This window comes from Schistocerca americana, chromosome 9, assembly GCF_021461395.2.
Source record: "Schistocerca americana isolate TAMUIC-IGC-003095 chromosome 9, iqSchAmer2.1, whole genome shotgun sequence".
In the NCBI taxonomy this organism is placed as follows: domain Eukaryota; kingdom Metazoa; phylum Arthropoda; class Insecta; order Orthoptera; family Acrididae; genus Schistocerca; species Schistocerca americana.
The window spans coordinates 87,922,744-87,946,882 of record NC_060127.1 but is presented as its reverse complement, the minus strand read 5'-3'; the positions used below and the strand labels follow the sequence as shown (position 1 = coordinate 87,946,882).

Sequence of the window (24,139 nt, the reverse complement as noted above, 5' to 3'; positions counted from 1 at the left end):
TTGTAAAAGACATGGAAAAGTAAATAATAAACATATCAAACATGACAACATAAAAAAAAATTAAGATGCAGACATTTTATATGGTTATGCTATGAGACAATATTTACCATATGGTGGATATGAATGGGGTGCATCAAGTAATTTTGACTGTACAAAAAGAAACTATATTTCAGATAATGCTAAAATTGGATATATTTTCTAATTAGATCTAGAATATCCAAAAGAATTACATAATTTACATTAAGATTCGCCACTCGCTCCTGAAAATAATATTGTACTTAATGCTAGAGAAGACACATCGTTAACTACTCTGGGAAACAAAAATATTGTGTAGATCACTATAGAAGTCTTCAACAGTATCTGTCTTAGAATGAAAATAACAAAAATACACAGAATCTTAAAATTCAATCAATCAGATTGGTTGAAAAAATGTATAGGGTTAAACAGAGAAATGAGAATGAAAGCAAAGAATTTTTTGAGAAATATTTTTCCAAGTCAGTGAATAATTCAGTGTTTGGGATAACAATGGCAAATATATACGAAACGTGGTGAATATAAAAAATGTAGTCTGAGATGGTCCCAAATGTGATAAATTTAAAGGGAGAGCGATATTTAATGAATATCTTGTGGCTGTTCGTATGAATAAGACAAAAATTACATTTAATAAACCCATGTACGTTGGAATGAGTAGACTTCATTTATCTAAAGAACTGTTGTATGATTTTTCACTATAGAACCAAAATATGGGGCAACTATTGTTTTGTTATCAAGATACAGACAATTACATTTACAATATACAGACTAAAGGTTTCTATGAAGACATGAAACAGATGATTAATTACTTTCATGTGATACAACAGATAATATTTATGGTATTTCACAAGTAAACAAAAATGTTTTAGAAAAAATGAAAGATGAATAATCGAAAATAACAGAATTTTATGGTTTAAGTGCAAAAATATATGCTTATAAAATTGTTGATAAAATAGAGAAAAATCTGAAGGTGTTAAGAAATGTATTTTTAGAAACAGAATAAGTTTAGAAGATTGTAAAGATTATTTATTTAACAGTATAGAACAATACAGGACAATGAATTTGATATGAAATGAAAAACATGAAAGCTATGCAGTTGATGTAGACAAAAAAGCACTGAGTTGTCACGATGAAAAAACATATGTATTGAAAAGTAAAATAAATACTTTGCAATATGGACATTATTCATTATTATCATCTTCTGTACAGTTTCCACATTCATAATCATTATATTATTTAAAAAATAAACACCTTAAATAAATGTGTACTATATATCATTTATGCTATCTTTTCAACAGTATAAACCCCTGTAGAACTTTTGTTGTTTTCTGAGTCAATTTATAACATATCTAATTTAATAAGGAAAACATTAATAAAAAATTTTCCTTATAAATGGAGACTCTGGATATTGAAAAAGCTCTTCACCTCCACTAGGACCTTGCCTAGTGAAGCAGTGCAGGTGTCCTGCATTGTTCCCCTATGCTCTCTTTTCTAAGGTAAACATAAAATCCATGGCACATTTCTTATGCAAATGAAATAAATTTATTAGTATATTTTTATTATACTTGCTGTCTTCAAAAGCTCTAGTTATTGAATGAGAAACTTTTGAAAATAATGAATAGCTATTAATACAATTTTGTAATAGTTTTGGTAAGTAATTCATTGGCAAATTGTAATTTGCTATTTTTTTGCAGTCATAAAAAGGAGACAATCTGACTTTTATATTTCTATCCATGTTTCTATATCACTTTCCTCATAACTAACAAATTTTGTTTTGTATTCTACATCTTTATAAATTAGCTTTAATACATCCATACAGTCAGTACAATCCTCATTTCTCAAATATTCTATAGTTAAAGATGGTTTAAAATATTCTTTGCAGATATTATATTCAACTTGTTCCTCTCTTGATTTATTATTTCTTTCAACGAAAAAGTCGAAATTAAATTCATCCCACACATTAGTCACATTGATAAGATTAAAAATTTATAGAGTTATTAAATTTTTAATCTATATAAATGGAATCATTTTTGAGGAAGCTCAGTAATGAAAGCAGTTCTAATTCTTTTAGAAACGTTAATGAGTTATAAGTCATTGAATCATACTATATTACAGGTTGTGAATATTTGAATACTACACATGGAGAAAAAATATGAATGGAGCTTGATAACAAATTTAAAATTATTTTACCAAACGGATATTATGAATTAACTAGTGGTTACAATTTTCAGTTTTTGAAGGTGGATGTATTAAACTGAAATGAAAAGGAATGTGGTTGCTTAATAACACTGAGTTTTATAAACTTGAATTTTTACTCTGAATATGACTGTGCATTACTTTACTTAAAAATCTACTAATAAATACGAATATGTTTCAGCTTACATTATTTTCTGTCTTATTGTACAGTTCTGTCAACCTTGGGTATGTATCATGGTGTTTTACCTTCTTCCAAAAGGATTCATTTACGTGTTAACTGTTATTGAGCTTTCTGTACAGGCAAATGGTGTAGTACATTTACATTTTCTCTCTTCCACCACTTGTTAGCAATGGAAGTGAAAAGGTGGATGTGGTATTCTGCTATGCTTTAGCAAATTGACGTAGCCTGCAAGCCCATGACGTCTATGTTGAAAAATATTCTCACACCAAAGTGCCCTGTGATAAGCTGTTCGCCAGACTTTTTCAGCATCTGAGAAACACAGGTACCTTGAAGGACTGACGGAGGAAGACCCCACACAGTCCGCAGATATAAACCCCCAAGTAACCAAGAAAGAAATTGTCAAAGCAATTATGAATCGTCGTATGGCCAGGCATACTTGGCGATAGATTAATAGGGCCGTACGTGCTACTACAAGGTCACATTACTTGGACTTCCTCATTAATGTATGGTGGAGGCTGTACCACTGCTGCAACCAGTACAGATGTGTTCATACATGACAGCACACAAGCATTCTTTCGTCACAATGTGTACGAACATCTGATGCAGACATTTCAAGACCACTACATTGGTTGAGGGGGCCCTCACAACTTTGCCTGTTCGTTCCCCAGGCCTCAATCCCCTAGACTAGGTTATGGGAACACTTGAAGGAAATGGTCTATGCCACGCCAATCAACGATGTGCGGACAGTACAGGGTTGCATCTTCAATGCATGCCAGCAGGTACAGTAAGAATTGGGTATACTTCAAAGGGTGTATCATACCTACCGCCAGAGGGCAGAAGGGTGAACCGTCATGAATGGACGCCACGTTGAACACCTCCTGTAAACACGTGTTTCTGGCAGAAAGTATGCATTTCCAGACCTTACTTTTCTTGTTTCGGCGAGTACTATCACATCTCGACTCTTTTTTGAATACCCTGTATATATAACTTTAACTTTTTCCCTCCAGGACAGTGGTTAACATAAATGTTACATTATTGTTAATGTTTTTCTATTTTCCTTCTTTTTCTTTTCCCAAAACTCTTCTTCATTCTTTGTCTGTGTTTCTGCTCCCTTTGGACTGTCCGTGTTTTTCTGTTTCCTTCTCTTTTTTACTTCCAATTTCGCATTCATAATTTTACTTCTGAATTTGTCTCTTTCATTTTTCATTTCAATACTGATCCCTGTTTATTTTAGGTATTCTGCTATTTCATGAAATCAATTGGTTTTTTTTTAAATTGTGTGTGAATTGTGGAAGTCCATTTAAAATTCCAAAATCCTTGAAGAGTTACCTACAAGATGACCGTGTCAACGCCACATGTTATTCTTTCTGCTATTTGGTGAGTTACACCAGAAAATTGTTCCATAAAACCTGACTGAATGGGAATAGACTGAACATTGGGAGGTTGATCCGTTTGATTTGAGAACTAGCAATAATACAGAGGAAAAGTATTTAAACTTAATTGTTTGAGCAGCTCAGTAATACCTTATTTCGAATTAAAGTTTTCATCAATATGTACATCCAAAGATTTGGAGCATTCTAGCCTTTTTACTAAGTCCTGTTCTTGTTCCGGATCAATTACTGACGTGACAGTTTGTTGTAAATAATTGAATATAGTGTGTTTCCTGATTTTCAGAGAACCACTTAATAACACACCTTTCACAGTTTCTTCCATCGCTTTCTCTCTCTCTCTCTCTCTCAAAAGGGGAATTGTCTGCAAAAGTCACCGGTTCTGCTTAAGAATATTAAGTGGAGTTCATTCAAATAGATAAAGTACTTCTTTCCTTGCCTTTTTTTTTAGTATATATGAATTTCGTGCTTTACCTGCAAACTGAGTTTCAAACATTCTTAGATGGTACAAAATTTGCAATACCTCCAGTTCCTTCTGCAGATATCATGTAGTCCACGTTCCACTTTCGTATGATTCTGTGCTCCTGGCGTACATCTGCAGGAACTTTCAAAATGTATTATTATATATGTTGCCGTAAGCTGCCCTGTAAAGAGTATATTGTGCACTCTTGCTTGATTGTCATATCATTATCGGGAAATTTCCCACCTTAAGTAACTTCTGTACTGTTTTTAGAGCACGCTAAAGAAATTTGGTGAGGACATTCAGGAAATTATCGAATTATACGTCTTACGCAATCTACTGCTGATAAGACAAGAAAAGCCCAATCTATTGGGCGAAAGGTACGACACCTCTAGTGCGTCTGCAATCTCGTGGAAACCACGATTCTCTGCGTCTCCAGAGGCCCCTGTGTTGCCGTTCTCCATGGTATGAACTTACTGCCTGTTAGCACGATTAATTACTAAACGTAATTTCTTCTGTTATTTGGATTAAAGCCCACTGGGACAAGGCAAGCTGTAGAAAACTTTAATGGCTTTTCATAACTATCTGTGACTCTGTTAGCTATAAAATTCAGTACCTTAAAACGTAAAACATTCAGTCTTAGTCGCGTGTCTGTGACGTAGTGAAAGATTTTTCAGAGACATCTAATTGGTAGATAGAACATGTCAATGTTTGTTGCACTGTTGCATTCAAACATTTATAAAATTAGCACCATAGGGAGGGACAAGCTTTCACATCATGTCTTTAGGTTGAAACGTTTTTCGCTGCCACGTTGACTTAATGGCCGAATTTTTGTGACAAGGATTACTTAAGGGAGTGGGGAGTACAAAAGTTTCACCTGAATCTTAGGATAGCACCAGGAATCTTCTACAGACATCCTAAAAACAGCACCGATCTCGATTTTTCATCTGCATCCTATCTAATAATCTCTGTGTCGATGCTGTCATTTTTCAAGTCCATATTGTATTTTTCCTTGCAGCCACGCAAAATATCTTTCAGCTCATGTAAAATAACTATACTGTACGCTACAATTTCTGGGCCACAGTCCGATCATCATGCCAAATGTAATCGTGTGAGAAAGGAAATAAAACACAGAGTCCATAGTTTTTAAAAGAAGTATCGTGTAGCTTAGGATGTGGCCTTATGGTGGGGGTCTTCGAAACGTGAAGACTAGAATGAAGTTATTTTAATTGTGACTGAGCTGTATTTGGTTCAAAGCTAACATTTCACTCACTACACGTTTTTAACATTGCTATACTAATTGTGTACAAATTACGTATATTTACCATAGTACTTAAGCTCAACGATTTCTGGAACATGCATTCAGATTTGAGTGTCTGAAGAGCAGAAGATATTCGCCAAAGTTGAAGAAATGGATCGTTAGCATAATTGGAATATTTCGGTATGGTATCACAGACGGATCTTGCCAAACATCTCCCAACCATCTCACGATTTGGTGCACTGACAATTTCGCTAGCAGTGTTTTGAGCGAACTCGTTTCCTGATGATCGCAGAGAGTGTTCGAAGTTTCCTGTTATATCTGTGGTTATGCTTCGATAAAAATAAGTTGGAGGTTGACGTCTCTGTGAGTGGCGTGGTAGGGCCCAGCTGTAAGACAGTCACAGTTCTTTTCTGGCGCCACATACTCGCTGTGTTGCCTGATTCCTACGGCTTTTGGAGAAGTCGCCGTAACTCTCTTGCCCATGCAGAAGGGAAGAAATAAATAGTTGTTTTATAAGTATCCCTGCTCAGCTCGAAGACAAGAGGATCAAGGATCACATGTGTTTACAGCAGGACAGAGCTCCAACAAACTTTGCTATTCAGATGAGTGAGTTCATCGAGAAACAACTTCGGGCCCACTGTACTAGATGTGGTACAGCAACATCTCCAGCCCCACTGAAATAGCCACCTTCAAGCCCAGACTTTACCACGCCAGACAGGTCATAATGGGGGAAGAATCATTTACTTTTTGGCTCAATCTCAGTACAAGATTAGTGAAGTATTGCGCACAAATGTCCAGGAATCCTTCCCAAGTATAGCTCCTGAGATGCTCCACAAGGTGTCAACAAGCACATGGAAACTCATAGATTACTGCGTAAGGCACGAAACTGCGTGTACGGATGAACTGGATATGTAACCTTTATATGTAAGTACTCCAATACACAGATAGCGTTTTACCAAGAGTTAGGCAGAAGAATTCACTATAGCTGCTGCTCCAACTGCTATAACCACCACTGGCCTCCCCAGTTTAATCTGTAAGTTCACGTTCTATTTCACTTTCAGTGCCCACATAACTACCGACTCCTTGAGCATGTGGGGTATACCAGCTGGCCATCTATTAGCCTCAAAGTTAATTTAATGGATCGTACTGTATATGTCGGGTGTGACACTGTGAACGATTGGCAGCAAAAGAGAGTCTGAAATCTGGAGCTGTGGCAGAAGTACGTCGTGTCTAGAGATTGCTGGTACATCGTTGGGGTGAATGAAGTGTCCCTGGTAAGAGCTTCTCAGTGTCACACGGATCACTTGGCTGCGATGATGCTGCGACGCAACTGTTGCTAATCAATGGACGGCAACTCCCAGACTCTGTATTCTAGAAGATCTGCTGCAAGTCGAGGTGGTAGCTACGCACCATTATCCAGAAACCCATGGTCACAGCTGCAACAGAAGACAATAGCGTCGAGATATCAGTGCTCTACGTTCTGCTATGACGATTGTGTCGATCTGACTCATAACTGAGTTGCGCAAAGCTGTTTTAAATTTTTCTGTTTCTCTTATTAAATCTATCCAAGTGGAACTTTCAGTTCGGGAAAAATACAATAGTATTGGGACACGTTATCTTCTTTCACACAGTTTCAACAACTGAGAGCATCGAATTTAGATGTTGTGTCAGAGAGAGTAGTTGCAATGGGCAGTGACAGATCGCGTTCACACAGTCTGAACCATATATTTCAGTAGACCTGGATCTAGAGTACCAGGTCAGATGTGGGATGAACACAGTGTCAGCTCATCTATCTCGATAGCGTTGTGCAGTGAATTTCGACCCAGTGTCCCAGCCAACAGTCGTGAGGGACACTGGTGGCTTTTGTTCACACAGCCAAGACAACACACTACAGCGGACGTGACCCTGACGCCATAGCCAGCAGCCGAGTTGGGCACTGACAGTTTGGATCTGAAATGATTGTGGCATCCTGATCAGCGGTTGATATGGATCTGGAGGCTTGCAGTCACAGAGTCTGGACAACACAAGCTAGTAGGTGTGGATATGACATTTTATGATGAATTAAAAGGGTTGCAGAGAGCACCCATCCCAGACAACGCAGTGCAGCAGTCTTGGATCAGGCGTCCCAGGCCTTAGTAGAGGTGAACAGGATGGTCTCAGGTTCACAAAGTCAGAAAACAACAGAATCCAGTGGACCTATGTCTGCTACCTCTATCAGCACTCGAGCTGGACACTGAAGGTTCATGGTCTCATATGCTGGAAAACACAAGTCAGCAGTCCTGGGTCTGGCACCCCATCCACTGGCTAAGATGCTCAACATGGGGAAACAGTCATGAAATTGATTTCCAACGCAGCAATTGAGGCGCCGAGTTACTGACAGTTTTTATTAAGAGACTCTGAACAATAACGTTCAATACATTGGGATCTAGTTTCTCAGGTATTAGCCGAAACAGAAACAACAGATCTCATTCAGTAGTAAGCCTGAAGATTCAGCCACCAGTTGCTTATTCAGGCCTGCGGTCACACGGACTCCACATCATGGTGCAGCAGGTGCGGATCTTGGCGTTTCAGAGAGAAATAGACTGCACAATTCAGTAGCCATGAAACTGGTGTCCCAGTCAGCAGGTGAGATGGGCATTAATGCTTCATTTTCACCAAGTTGTCGAGATGGACTCTTGGGGCTCTTATTAATGCAGACCAAACAACAATGGATGTGACTCTGGCATCATAAGTACGACTTGTACACTGGAGACTCGGAATCGTACAGACTGAGTACCATAGAGCAGGGAAACTTATTCTGGTGTTCCAGCCAGATCAGATTAAGCCTTCAGTGTACTGTTTACAGCTGCAAAGAACCATTTAAAGGCAGCGTTTGTAAGAGTTGCCTTCCAACTGTTCTCACACTTTGTCATTACAGTAATGAGTTCTCTTCAGTGGGCGTGAGTCTTTGGGTATTTCCTCTTTTTAATGCGTATAGGCCGGCCTCTGTGGCAGAGCGGTTCTAGGCGCTTCAGTCTGGAACCACTGGGCTGCAACGCCCGCATGTTCGAATCCTGCCTCGGACATGGATGTGTGTGATGTCTTTAGGTTAGTTACGTTTAAGCAGCTCTAAGTCTAGGGGACTGATGACCTCAGATGTTAAGTCTCATAGTGCTTAGAGCAATTAGAACCATTTATGTATATAGACTGAAGCAGCGAATGAAAATTCGCCAGAAATACAACTTAGGTCTCCTGCTTTCTAGACAGATGCATAACACACTAAGCCACCACTGCACACCAGTTCATATAGATGCATGGATTACCCTGGCATGCCTCCTTCTTCGATTCAAAGTAGACTGGGGTGGCACTGAGAATCTGAGTCAAGGAGGGAGGCGTGCCACGACAATCCGTGCAGTTGTGTGAACTGCTGTGCCAAGGTGGCTTAGTGACTAACGCATCTGCCTATCGAGCATTAGAGCCGAGTTCGAGTTCGATTCCCAGCATTGGTACAAATTTTCACACTTTGATCCTGTTTACATACATAAAATCTTATCTGTATGAGACAGGTAAAGTCTCTGAAATGGTCTCATTTCCTGTGGGTACTAATTGGTGTTGGTAACTTCACACATCAACCTGCTATGGGCTCTACACAAATTATGTACATAATTGCTCAATGCTATATAGCATCATATAGTGTATCAGACTTGCGTTCAGTGGGGAACGACACCACCAGACAAAATAAGTGAAGCGCCCAGAAGAGGACGAGGAAACAAAATGAAACATCAAAGGCTGAGAAAGTATGTAATTACTTCAATGATTACCAAATCGAGTCAAATGGCGTTGCAGCCCGCAGACCATCGACGCATTCGCCCACGATGGTCGTCCAGGTTAGTGTGGAACTGGGCTCCATTGCTGAACATTAGTACAGAACCGGGATTCATTGCTGAACACAATATGACGCCATTCATCAGCAGTCCAACTTCCCACTTACAGCACTACTCCAAACGCAGTAATCTGTGCTGTGGTGTTAACGGCAGCCTACATATGGGATGGTAGTTGCCCAGTCTGGCTCTGCTAGCCTTTTCCCAGTGGTACCAGATGGCGCAGAATGTAGCAGGCAGTCAATTACTTGTTGTCAAATGGCTCGATACGCGATCCTATTTTGCCTTGCGACATATGGTCAGCTGTAAACTTGGCGACGAATATGCCTGTCCTCACACTCCCACGCAGTCCAGCACTAGGCCATTGTCATATCTGAATGCTCCACAAACCTATAAACTGCAATATTCGACGAGCGAACCAAGTGGTGACCCACAATGAGTCCCTTTTCAAAGTCTGACACGTGTCAATGACTCTGTCTCACGCAAGTACCAGACACCTCCACGACCTCGACAGTGTTCACTCAGTATGTGATGCCGTTCATGCTCTGCATACAGGATGATTTATCTCCCCCTGCCGATCTCGTTTCTTGCAACCCTCAACATGTGCAATGCTACATTGCTGGGAATATGCTTTTATTACGCTCTTTGTTACATCCAGTCACATATTAATATAGTTACATGTCAATGGACATAGACGAAAGGATTGATGTTTTGCCAAGGGTCTAAACCGCAATCAGGTGGGTTCAGAAGCGTTTGGAAGATGAGCTTGCTGAAAATTAGCACCGTACAGCGATCCAGCAGGGGAATACTAAGCTTATGACGACTTAACACGTTTGTTGCGTTGCGTCAGACAATTTCGGTATGGGCAACTGAATCACCCTTAATAGACTATGTGATCAAAAGTATTCAGACTCCTGGCTGAAAATGATTTACAAGCTCGTGGCGCCCTCCGTCGGTAATGCTGAAATTCAGTATAGTGTTGGCTCACCTTTAGTGTCGATGACAGCCTCCACTCCCTCAGACATACATTCAATCAGGTACTGGAAGGTTTCTTGGGGAATGGAAGCCCATTCTTCACGGAGTGCTTCAAAGAGGAGAGGTATCGACGTTGGTCGGTGAGGCCTGGCGCGAAGTCGTCGTTCCAAAAGATCCCAAAGGTTTTCTATAGGATTCAGGTCAGGACTCTGTGCAGGCCAGTCCATTACAGGGATGTTATTGCCGTGTAACCACTCCGCGACAGGTCGTGCATTGTGAACAGGTAGTCGATTGAATTGAAAGATGAAATCGCTATCCCCGAATTGCTCTTCAACAGTGAGAAACAAGAAGGTGCTTAACACATCAGTGTAGGCCTATGTTGTGATAGTGTCACGCAGAACAGCAAGGGGTGCAACCCTCTCCATGAAAAACGCGATCACACCATAAAACTACCGCCTCAGAATTTTACTGTTGGCACTACACACGTTGGAAGATAACATTCACTGGGCATTCACCATACCCACACCCTGCCATCTGATCGACACATTGTGTTCCGTGATTCGTCACTTCACAGTACGTTTTTCCACTGTTCAGTCGTCCATTGTTTACGGTCCTTACACCAAGCAAGGCGTCGTATGGCATTTACCGGCGTGATGTGTGGCTTATGAACAGCCGCTCCACCATGAAATCCAAGTTTTCTCACCTCCCGCCTAACTGTCATGGTACTTGCAGTGGATCCTGATGCAGTTTCGAATTCCTGTGTGATGGTCTGGGTGGATGTCTGCCTATTTCAGATTACGACCCTCTTTAACTGTCGGCGGTCTCTGTCAGTCAACAGACGAGGTCGGCCTGTATGCTTTTGTGCTGTACGTGTCCCTTCACGTTTCCACTTCACTATCACACCGGAAAGAGTGGACCTAGAGATGTTTAGGAATGTGGAAATCTCGCGTACAGACGTATGATACAAGTGACATCCAATCATCTGATCACCTTCGAAGTCCGTGAGTTCCACGGAGCGCCCCATTCTGTTCTCTCACGATGTCTACTAACTACTGAGGTCACTGATATGGAGTACCTGGCAGCAGATGGTAGCACAAACGTATGTTTTTGGTGGCGTCTGGACACTTTTGATCAAATAGTGTATCTCTTGCCTGATGACTGAGTATAACAAAGAGCGAAATTAATGCTTAAAACGAAGTGACAGTGCAAAAAATAATGTATTAACTAACGTAGTGTGTACTATATTATATTCGTAACAAAGGCATGCTTCCAGGACTCTGTTGGTCATTCTACATGTCAGGTAGAGTTGCAGCCACAATCATTTACATATCCACGAACAGGTGATGTGTGTATGATGTTAAATTGACAACTGACCTATGTCTTATGGATAGTCACTTTTTCTTGTCAGGCGGTGTATAATGTCTTAGTGGCGAAACAAATTGGGTCCTCTCATGGATATACAAGTAGAGATACTTTATCCGCTATTGTCCTACTACAGAGGTCTCTCACCTATGCCGAGAATGTTTGCGGCCAGAACCAAGAAGCCCGTGTGAACGGAGCCAGTGAGGAACAGTTCTGTCAGCACCAGCCAGAAGTAGACCAGGTAGACTCCGGTCACCACGACGTGTCCATGCAACCAGCACTGCACCAGATCTCGGCAACGCTGCACAGACAGAGAAAAGATTTATCGATAAATATTTTGACTAAAGTTCAGTCTTGATCACACCATTTATGTTTTAATGATATAGGTAACCGGTTTCGGTTATTTTTACATAACCATCATCAGACCTGTGGATAAATTTTAGGAAATACTAGAAACTAATCTTGAAATAAAATGAAAGTGTCTAATGATGTCAAAATTTAACAAGATAAAATAAAATTAATTATACGCATGGCTACCTTAGGGGAAAAAAAATTAATCAGTGGTCTCATCAGTTATTCAGACATACATAGTGCGGAACGTACTCTTGGCTGCTACCCTACTGTTATAAAGAATGTCACTATGAAAACTACAGTTAAAGTAAGACGATTCTGCAGCATCCAACAAAGATGCAATTGTGATGTAGGCGACTCGGTATAATCGATATATACCACAACTCCAAGGGCTTTTACGTCTTTGATGTAACTGACACTGTAATAGTATTAAGGTTGCCCATAGAGGGCACAACTATTACACATCGTAGTTTACTGTTTTTATCTAAAATATAAATAAGCTGTACACATACTAACTATCTGTTAATCAGACATTTAAATGAATCAATTTTATGTTATTAGTGTATTTCCTACTTTTATACTTTGACGATGGCGTCATATTATGAACGCTGATTGGCAGTTGTGAAGTAGTGTGACAGGAAGTAGGCGGAGCCTCTGCATATTTAAGCTCGTGCTCAGCACTCATAACCATCAGTTGACTGCGTAGCAGCGAGGAGGGCTCCACCTACCATCCTAAGGTAGCCATGGGTATAATTAAGTTTATTTTATCTTGTTAAATTTTGACATCATTAGACACTTTCATTTTATTTAAAGATTGGTTTCTAGTATTTCCTAAAATTTATCCACAGGTCTGATGATTGTTATGTAAAAATAACCGAAACCGGTTACCTATATCATTAAAACATAAATGGTGTGATCAAGACTGAACTTTAGTCAAAATATAATAATCAACTGATCACTGTTTTCCAAAAATGTTTACCAAAATTATCGATAAATACTAAACATCGAAATCTTTTAGGTAGTTTCGTGCACTCTTGCTATATCGACCAGTATATCATCGCTATAATGCCATTTTCTATACACTTCTCTGAGTGACCACTATATTTGTGGAGTCTGTTCTTTTGAACATATCCAAAAGGATAGACACATTTTGATACTGCAAACACTGTGTTCAAGAAACAAAGAAATTAAATACATTAGTGGCCAGTGGGCAATTCATATCAATGAGGCAAGCAGAAAATTTGTGCTGGACTACGATTCGAATCTGGATCTCCTGCTTGTTTGACACATACGCCGACCACTACTTTGCGTCTTGATATTCATAGTGGCTGTAGGATCAGAAATGGTGTCCATTCTTGCAGACATATATAGCTCCCTCAGATATACGTATGATCCCGTCAGTGCAGATGCACACCAAACTGACACTCTTACGGGAGTCGGAGAGATGCCGCGAGAGTAGTGAGACTAATGGGCAGGGGCACTACATCAGTAGTGTGTGGTGTAAATTGAGAATTTGGGGTCTGACGGAAGCGGGGGCGGGGGGGGAGGGGGGTGAGGGTGTGCTAATGTTGATGTTATGTTCAGAGGGCGAAGTACCTAGTAAGCAGGAGACGTGGATTCGAACCCCAGTCCAGAACAAATTTCCAACATGCCCTATTCATAAAAATTAATGCCCACTGGCAGCTAATGTCTTTAAATCCTCTGTGTCCTGCCAAATAAACTTGACACATTTTTCTACATCTACATACGTACGAGTAGCCTGCAGCTACTGAGAAGAACATGTTGTTGTGGTCTTCAGTCCTGAGACTGGTTTGATGCAGCTCTCCATGTCATCGGCGAATCTCAAAGTTTTTACTTCTACTCCATGAATTTTAATACCTACTCCGAATTTTTCTTTTGTTTCCTTTACTGCTTGCTCAATATACAGATTGAATAACATCGAGGAGAGGCTACAACCCTGTCTCACTCCTTTCCCAACCACTGCTTCCCTTTCATGCCCCTCGACTCTTATAACTGCCATCTGGTTTCTGCACAAATTGTAAATAGCCTTTCGCTCCCTGTATTTGACCCCTGCCACCTTCAGAATTTCTGTAAGTCTACAAATGCTAGAAACGAAGGTTTGCCTTTTCTTAATCTTTCTTCTAAGATAAGTCGTAAGGTTAATATTGCCTCACGTGTTCCAACATTTCTACGGAATCCAAACTGATCTTCCCCGAGGTCCGCTTCTACTAGTTTTTCCATTCGTCTGTAAAGAATTCGCGTTAGTATTTTGCAGCTGTGACTTATTAAACTGATAGTTCGGTAATTTTCACATCTGTCAACACCTCCTTTCTTTGGGATTGGAATTATTATATTCTTCTTAAAGTCTGTGGGTATTTCGCCTGTCTCATACATCTTGCTCACCAGATGGTAGAGTTTTGTCATGACTGGCTCTCCCAAGGCCATCAGTAGTTCTAATGGAATGTTGTCTACTCCCGGGGCCTTGTTTCGACTCAGGTCTTTCAGTGCTCTGTCAAACTCTTCACGCAGTATCGTATCTCCCATTTCATCTTCATCTACATCCTCTTCCATTTCCATAATATTGTCCTCAAGTACATCGCCCTTGTATAAACCCTCTATATACTGCTTCCACCTTTCTGCCTTCCCTTCTTTGCTTAGAAATGGGTTGCCATCTGAGCTCTTGATATTCATACAAGTGGTTCTCTTCTCTCCAAAGGTCTCTTTAATTTTCCTGTAGGCAGTATCTATCTTACCCCTAGTGAGACAAGCCTCTACATCCTTACATTTGTCCTCTAGCCATCCCTGCTTAGCCATTTTGCACTTCCTGTCGATCTCATTTTTGAGACGTTTGTATTCCTTTTTGCCTGCTTCATTTACTGCATTTTTATATTTTCTCCTTTCATCAATTAAATTCAATATTTCTTCTGTTACCCAAGCATTTCTATTAGCCCTCGTCTTTTTACCTACTTGATCCTCTGCTGCCTTCACTACTTCATCCCTCAGAGCTACCCATTCTTCTTCTACTGTATTTCTTTCCCCCATTCCTGTCAATATATTGTGGTCAGAATCCACATCTGCCCCTGGAAATGTCTTACAATTTAAAACCTGGTTCCTAAATCTCTGTCTTACCATTATATAATCTATCTGATACCTTTTAGTATCTCCAGGATTCTTCCAGGTATACAACCTTCTTTTATGATTCTTGAACCAAGACATGGCAGACAGTATTTTGGACGGCATGCTGGGCTTTCCTCTGGTCCCAGCTACAAGTGGAGTGCCGGGAAATTCACTGCTTCATTGTCTATGCACATACTATAGTTAGTCTAATCTTTTGCCACGGGCGCTTCTGGAACAATGCGTAGAATAGCTTTCTCGGGATAGGCTAATTGATATCCGTCTTCAAGCGCTTACCAGTTCAAGTTTTCAACGTTTCTGTGATGCTGTCCCCTGATTCAAACAAAGCGGCACCCATTCGTGCTACCTTCTTTCTGCATAATGTATGGACTACTGAAAAGGAGACTTTCTCTGTAGCAGCGTTGTATGCCATTTCAGTGGGTGACTGTGTTTGTTGAGATATGGCATGGTGGTATTCCCACTTCCAGCACTGGAGTTAACGGATTCACAGCAATTATCCCATTCCTTGAGAGTTCATTTGTATCCAATTACTTGGGCAATGGCGCTGATGACCTCACTGTTGAGAGAACCTGCTCGCTAGAAGCCATTTCCGTTGTGCGAAATTAAGTTATTAAGATGTAGGGAGCGATTTCAGCGCTCATTCCTATTACCAAAGCAGTAGGGTCAAAAAAAATGGTTCAAATGGCTCTGAGCACTATGGGACTTAACATCTTAGGTCATCAGTCCCCTAGAACTTAGAACTACTTGAACCTAACTAACCTAAGGACATCACACAACACCCAGCCATCACGAGGCAGAGAAAATCCCTGACCCCGCCGGGAATCGAACCCGGGAACCCGGGCGTGGGAAGCGAGAACGCTACCGCACGACCACGAGATGCGGGCAGTAGGGTCAAAGACCCTACGTGGTGGCAAATACAGAATCAATGAACAAATTCTCAGATTGGTTGTAGTGTCCATTTGAACAGGCAGTATCATTGCACCACGTCTACCTCGCTGGAACATGTTTCAACCATATTAAGTAATTAACAGGCCTACTTGCAGGTAACTTGCCGTACCAGGATGTGTATTAGAGACACAACACTAAGCTTGCAAAGAGATATGACGCTTGTTTCATGGATCCGTGTGTTGTATCAAAAAAGGAAAACTAATTCAAATGGTTCAAATGGCTCTGAGCACTATGGGACAATATCTGAGGTCATCAGTCCCCTCGAACTTGGAACTACTTAAATCTAACTAACCTATGGCCATCACACACATCTTTGCCCGAGGCAGGATTCGAACCTGCGACCGTAGCCGTCGCGCGGTTCCAGACTGAAGCGCCTGGAACCGCTCGGCCGCACCGACCGGCGAAAGCTAATTCACAATCAGTCGCAAATCCAATCTATATTCTTCTTTCAGATCTTCATTTCAGCAATTGTGCTATTTCAATGCGTTTAAATCGACTTGTATAGACTCTTCAAGCTTGAGTTAGGATCTGGCAATGTTCGTGTTAAAGTCGTATTGCAACATGTATTGCCACAAATTTGATGAGTCTGTATGACTCAATCTAAACGCACTGAATGTAGCTATTCAGTAGATGAAATCTCGATCTGGAATAGATGTAGATTTGCGACTGATTGTTGAATTCCTTTTTCCTTTATGAAATATACCACAGTCGCTTTACACAACTGTTCCAATGGAATCAAACTTGGTCTCTTTCGCTATTCTTCTTGCTGATGGGTGTCATCTGTGCTTTCTTTCAACCGCTGGGCAAGCATTTTTGGACAAAGGATCTACATTGTATTATGGTTATGACGGGAGCTAGCTCACCTGAAAAGTCTGTATAGAAGGTGAGAGCGATTCCATCAGGCCCTGAAGCCTTGTTTCGTTTTAGCGATTTTTGTTGTTTCTCATAGCCACAGACAGAAAACTTTGTATGACTTATTTTTGCAGTAGTGCCGGGATTAAATCGTCACAGTGCTCTTGGATGTTCCTTTCTAATGGCGCATTAGAAAATGATTTCTGTTTTTGCTAGACTGCGTTCAATTTCAGATCCAGCGCCATCCGCGAGTGAATGAGCGCTGTTTAGAATTTATTTGAATACTGCGGGAGAGATCCATCGATAATTTCCTGCTACAGTGGTTGTTGAAGGCCCTCTCCACTGTCATACACGATTCATTCAGAATCTTACTACCTAAAACGGGACTAGCCGAGCGGTCTAAGGCGCTGCAGTCATGGACTGTGCGGCTGCTCCCGGCGGAGTTTCGAGTCCTCCCTTGGGCATGGGTGTGTGTGTTTGTCCTTAGGATAATTTAGGTTAAGTAGTGTGTAAGCTTAAGGACTGATGGCCTTAGCAGTTAAGTCCCATAAGACTTCACACACACACGCACACCTACCTAAAACTCTGTGCTTTGTTGTACGTCTATTAGCCAGTAGCCTATTTCCTTAGAAGATTCTTTACAGTCAATGTATACTAAGGAGGATCTGTCCCACCATTAACTTTTCTATCAAGTGTACACCTTGCGGACGCAATGTCAGATATTCTGTTAAACTTGACGTGAGGTCTACCATCGGAATTTCTAAATTCATTGGGAGCAGTGACAACCATACTACTATTGAAGTTGGAGTGCAGAATCTGTGAGAGAGCAGATATACCATCGGACATTCGGAAAAATATCATCCATACTATCCCGAAGACAGCAAGAAGAGATTAGTGCGAGAACTATCGAACAGATAACTTAACAGCTCATGTATAAAAGTCACTGAGAAGAATAATTTACGGAAGAATGAAAAAGAAAACTGAGGAACTGTTAGATGACGATCGGTTTGGCTTTAGTAAAGGTAAAGGCACCAAGAGCCACTTCTGACGATCCGCTTGCTAATGGAAGCAAAATTGAAGGAAACATAACACAGATTCATGGAATTCGTCGACCCGGAAAGAGAGATCGACAATGTGAACAGGTGCAAGATTTTCGAAATTCCGAGAAAAATAGGTTCCAGCTACAGTGATAGACGGTTAATGCACGAGGGTTATGCAGAAAGAAACAGACATTTTGAAATTAAAAAGAAATTAACAGTATAGAAAACCCTAATTTTATTACATTCATTTTGATGGTTCATTTTTAAAGTATTTTTCTACATGATCGCCGTTCAGATTGGGGCAGTTACCATACCATGATAAAAGTTTTTCAATATCGTCTCTGTACAAGTTAGCCGCCTACGATTGCAGCCATTGGTTTATGACGTCATGCATCTCGGCGTCACTATCAGATTCATTGCTGGGAAGAGCTAGTAATCACTCAGCGTCTAATCTGGGTTGTATGGTGGATGATCGAAAACCTCCCATCCAAAACACCAAAGGAACTCTTAACTTTGTCGGTGTTTGACAACAGGTTTGCGGTGTCTTACCAACAAGAACTTAATCACAGAATGCACCTCACGAATGGCGGGATTTTCTATTGCAATGCAAATGTTAATACGTCACAGAAAGCATAGCAGCAGAGGCACAGACAGTACGCTATCAACGCTGGGTATATACTGAGTGTAGCAACGCTACAGCACCAATATGACGTCTGTAGCCCTGCCCACTGCTGCAATAGAGCAAAACGCCTATTACGTGCTGGGTAGCCCATATACAAAATGTACTGTACTAAAAGCAAAAGAGAACAACAAGACTGGAAGACGAAGAACAAAGTGCTCGGATTAGAAAGGGTGTAAGACAGGGATGTGGTCTTTCTCCCCTACAATTCCAGTCTATACATTGATCAGCAGAACACTGTGACCACTTACCTACTATCGATATAATCCCGTCCAGGAGATAGCAGCGTCACCCGGCGAGGAATGACTGCTAGTCAGACACACTCACGGTGCATACAGAGTCAGTGACTGTGCTGTCCATGTGTAGAATGGGGAAGGTGCGGGATCTATCTGAGTTTCAGCGAGGGCGGACTGTGACGGCACGAGCATTTTGGAAACTGCAAGACTCGCCGGGTGTTCGAGGAGTCCTGGGAGGGTGGGGATCTTCTACACGTGACGAAACCAAGGTGAAACTACGTCCATATGTCTTGGGGTTGGGCGGCCACCCCGTATTACAGATATCGGACGTTGTAGGCTGGGCCCACTGGTAAAACAGGCCAGGCAGCGAACTGTGGCAGAACTAATGTCAGACTTTAATGCTGGGCAGAGTACACACAGCACACCGAACATTGTTGACGATGGATCTCCGCAGCCGACGACCACTGCGGTGCGAATGCTAACACCACGACTTCGGCACCTACGACTGAAGGGAGCACGTGATCATCGGCACTGGACACTGGCGCAGTGCCGGAGGGTTGCAGGGTCTGATGAATCCCGATACCTTCTTCACCATGCCGACGGGGGCGCGAATCCGTCGTCTTCCAGGGGGAGCAACTCTTTGAGACCTGTACTGCAGGAGGGAGACAAGCTGGCGGCGGCTCTGTTAAGCCCTGAGGAACATCACATGGCCATCCATGGGTCCAGTGGACTTCGTGCACGTCACCACGACGACCAAGGAGTGTCGTACATTGGTTGCAAAGCAAGTGCACCCCTTCATGACGATAATGTTTCCCGACGTCAGTGGCATTGTTCAACAAGACAACGCGTCATGTCACAAGGCCGAGGAACATGGTGGAGAGTTCCAACTGGTGTGCTGACCGCCCAGCTCGCCAGATATGAGCCTGATCGAGCACATCTGGGATGTGACTGAACGTGGCGTCAAAGCTCATCGTTCCACTCCCCAGAATTTGTGGGAATTAGGTGACTTGTGTGTGCAGATGTGGGGCCATCTCCCTCCAACGACCTACCAAGGTCTCATTGCTTCCATGCCACGACGCGTTGCCGCTGTTATCCGTTATTAGGTAGATGGTCATAATATTCGGGCTAATCAGTGTACATCGGTGAAGCAGTAACGGTCAAGAGTGGAACTGAGCCGGGATCTGTTTAATGGAATAAGGAGTCTAATGAGTACATGATATGGATTGAGAGTGAAACGAATGAATGTCGAAAGTAGCGAAAAGTAGTAGAAATGAGAATAGCGCGAAGCTTAACATCAATATAGATGATCACGAAATAAATCAGGTTACAGAATTCTGCTATCTTGGAAGCAGAATAACATGCGACGGACGAAACAAGAAGGGTTTAAAAAAGCTGAACAGAGCAGGAAAAAGGGAATTCCTGGAATTCCTGGCCAGGAGAAATCTACTGGTATTTATTTATTTATTCATTTATTTATTTATTGTTCCGTGGAACCACATTAAGGAGAAGTCTCCATGGTCATGGAACGAGTCAATACATGAAATTATAACACGATTGTAGAAACAGATAAATGAAATATAAGAAACATATTCAGTTGTTGATTGTAGAAACAGATAAAATGAAATATAAGAAACATATTCAGGTGACACGTCGTTAGTTTAAATAAAGAAAATCAAGAATGTAACACTGGAATTTGCTTAATTTTTTAGCTCTTCTAGGAGCTCCTCGACAGAATAGAACGAGTGAGCCATGAGGAAACTCTTCAGTTTAGACTTAAAAGCGTTTGGGCTACTGCTAAGATTTTTGAGTTCTTGTGGTAGCTTATTGAAAATGGATGCAGCAGAATACTGCACTCCTTTCTGCACAAGAGTCAAGGAAGTGCATTCCACATGCAGATTTGATTTCTGCCTAGTATTAACTGAGTGAAAGCTGCTAACTCTTGGGAATAAGCTAATATTGCTAACAACAAACGACATTAAAGAAAATATATACTGTGAGGGCAATGTCAGAATTCCCAGACTATTGAATAGGGGTCGACAAGAGGTTTTCGAACTTACACCACACATAGCTCGAACAGCCCGTTTTGAGCCAAAAATACCCTTTTTGAATCAGAAGAATTACCCCAAAAAATAATACCATATGACATAACCGTATGAAAATATGCGAAGTAGACTACTTTCCGTGTTGAAATGTCTCTTATTTCAGATACTGTTCTAATGGTAAATAAAGCGGCATTTAGTTTCTGAACAAGATCCTGAACATGGGCTTTCCACAACAGCTTACTATCTATCCGTACGCCTAGGAACTTGAACTGTTACGTCTCGCTTATAACATGCCCATTCTGTCTGATTAAAATATCAGTTCTTGTTGAATTGTGAGTTAGAAACTGTAAAAACTGAGTCTTACTGTGATTTAGCATCAAATTATTTTCCACAAGCCACGAACTTATTTCATGAACTACATTATTCATGAACTACATTATCAGTATCAAACACAGGAATTATTTTGGGAAAGGAATTTCTGAGAATGTACGTTTAGGGTACAGCAGTGTGTGGTAGTGAATTATGGACCGTGGAAAAACCCGAAGAGAAGAGAATGGAACCCTTTGATACGTGGCGTAACAGAAGAATGTTGAAAATTGACTGGACTGATAAGGTAAGGAATGAGAAGGTTCTTTGCATAATCGTCGAAGCAAGGAATATATGAGAAAACTGACAAGACATGGGAGAGGATGGTGGGACATGTGTTAAGGCGTCAAGGAATAACGAAATTAACATTATTGTGGACCACCAGCATCCTTTCATGCTTCATGTCTGCCCCGAGGGCAATAACGTCTTTTAGCAGCGAATTATACTCTGTAGGCCAGAATCCTGCTACGGTGATTTGAGGAGCGTGTCGGCGAACTTTCTCTGATGTCTTCGCCAGCAAATTCGCTTGACGTGAACACGATGGAACACGCTTAGGACCCTACCGGACTCCAGCTCCGAGCGCACAAATCATCACATAAACGGGGTTTGTGTGACCTGTGACGCATTCCTCTGGACAGCTACCGAGCACTTGTCGGATGTGTGGCATGCAGAACTTCTACTGTATTTCGTTACATCGTTCCAAAGGTGGACCTACAGCCTACTGATCAGGTGTCGTAAAGTTTTGGTTGATCAATGGATGGTATCTTATAAGACACCCATCAGCAAATTTAATGCTCACACATTTAATAAATTAGGAAGCACTGAAAGAAGCAGCAAAATTTCTGTTACTTCTGGAAATTAATGACTGAGGGGCTGACGAACGTTTTATCAGTAAAGAAAAAAAACTTGTACCAAAAATCGCACGTAACAGATTATCTCAAACGTCTGCAACTTTTGCATTGCGGATAATACCAGATTTTAGACATGAACAAGTAAAAAAGTAGACTTATTTTTCCCTTTTCTCTTTCACTAATGTCTTGCAACATCATGTTCTCGGGTAACTCGTTATTGAGGTTTAATGTTTGTTGTCGACTAGAGAACCTCTTGTGGGCAAATCTTTCAGCAATGGGATGTACTGTCAGTAGTCACACAGTACATTTATGAAGTTTGTTGTCAACAAGCAATTGCAATCTGAACTAATCTTCATAAATATAATAGTGGAAGAGAAATTATTGACTGTATCCATTATTCACTATTAATGTGGTGTAGTGAGTAGTGAGGTATCCAGCCGTAAACATGGCTACTCACCGATATAAAGAATTTAGTGGATGTTAAATTGACTTCAGACGAAAACTGAAATCATATCTGCTCGAGAAATGCTTCTACTCAATTTTAGAGTTTCTACATGTATAGTAGTATGACTGTTGTATGCGTGTGTGTGAGTATGTGTATGTGTGTGTGTATGTGTGTGTGTTTGATTAAGAGAGGGAAGGGAGAGAAGTACTGAACACAGTTAAGTATCACTCTACATACGAAAATAAAACAGGAAATCATGTAAACGGTCAACATGCTGGCGTACATATTTTCCACTGAGAAGGTGTACCTTAATTGTAGAGCTGACTCAACATATAGTAGCGAGAGGTCGCAATTGCGCTCCACGCAGACAACTAACTACTGCCACTGGCTCTTTAGTATCTCTCATCCCTCCTCGCTTCACACATAATATTAATATTACTATAATATTAATAACTAAATTAGAGCACACAGGCATTGAAATTTATAAATATTAGATTTTTATCCACTGCTTAACCACTGTACGCATATGTCACATACACTCATGAACACTGAAAACAGAGCATCTAGAGGGAAGGAAGGTATAAGCACGAAACTTAGCGTACATGAAAAGTGAGATCAGATATGCAAATGATCTAAGTTTGCTGCTAATGCGCATGCCCAAAGACCCTGCACTGGCGCTGCAGTCAGGCAGTGGACCTTATTTAAAAGGCGCATAGTGGACGAGTCACAAACGTGCCCATTGCATCCCGACTCCAGGACGACTTTAGTATGAGCACAATGCCAGACAGACCTGTCAGATGACATTTCTCACAGTTAAGCCAGTTTGAGAGGGGCCTAGTCATCTACATGGAAACCGCAGACAGGTCGACACGCCGTGTGGCTAGCCAGATTGATCGTTCAGTGAGCTCCGTCAGACGATGTTGGGAGCAGCTGACACGAGTTGGCACCCACTTGACACATATCCGGTCTGGAGACGCCAGGAAGAAGACGAGATGAGATGATGAAGAATCGTGCATCACTCAATCGGGGATCCTACAGTGACTCGCTCCAAGACACAAACTGATGTACGGGTGCCAGTTGTTCCACAAAGCATTTCCAGACGCCTCGCGGGTGCGAATTTGGTAACCAGGCGCTCTCGACGTGTATTGCTGTTAACGCCGAGACATCGAGACATTGGCGACTCCGTGTAGGGTGGTGCCAAGCCAGAATGACGGGGACTACAATGGATTAGCAAAACCTGGTGTTTAATTTCAATCCCTATTCGTTTCGGGGACAGATGATAACCGCATATGGCCATATGGCAGTCTGATGAACGCTACAGTGCCATTCACGGCGTCGCGTCCACGTAAAGGTCTGGGGTTCAAAAATGGCTCTCAGCACTATGGGACTTAACATCTATGGTCATCAGTCCCCTAGAACTTAGAACTACTTAAACCTAACTAACCTAAGGACAGCACACAACACCCAGCCATCACGAG

At 41.4% G+C, this 24,139-nt stretch overlaps 1 protein-coding gene across 1 annotated transcript in view; it reads right to left on the bottom strand.

Moving 5' to 3' along the window:
• Positions 1 to 1,133: 1,133 nt before the first annotated feature.
• LOC124551090 overlaps positions 1,134 to 24,139 on the bottom strand; it is a 36,298-nt gene continuing 13,292 nt past the window's right edge. The window contains exons 3-4 of the mRNA XM_047126021.1: positions 11,864 to 12,017; positions 1,134 to 6,955 (exon numbers count right to left, since the gene is read on the bottom strand). Coding sequence (XP_046981977.1) covers positions 6,891 to 6,955; positions 11,864 to 12,017 — 219 coding nt within the window. The 3' untranslated portion in view covers positions 1,134 to 6,890. The remainder of the gene's footprint in view (positions 6,956 to 11,863; positions 12,018 to 24,139) is intronic.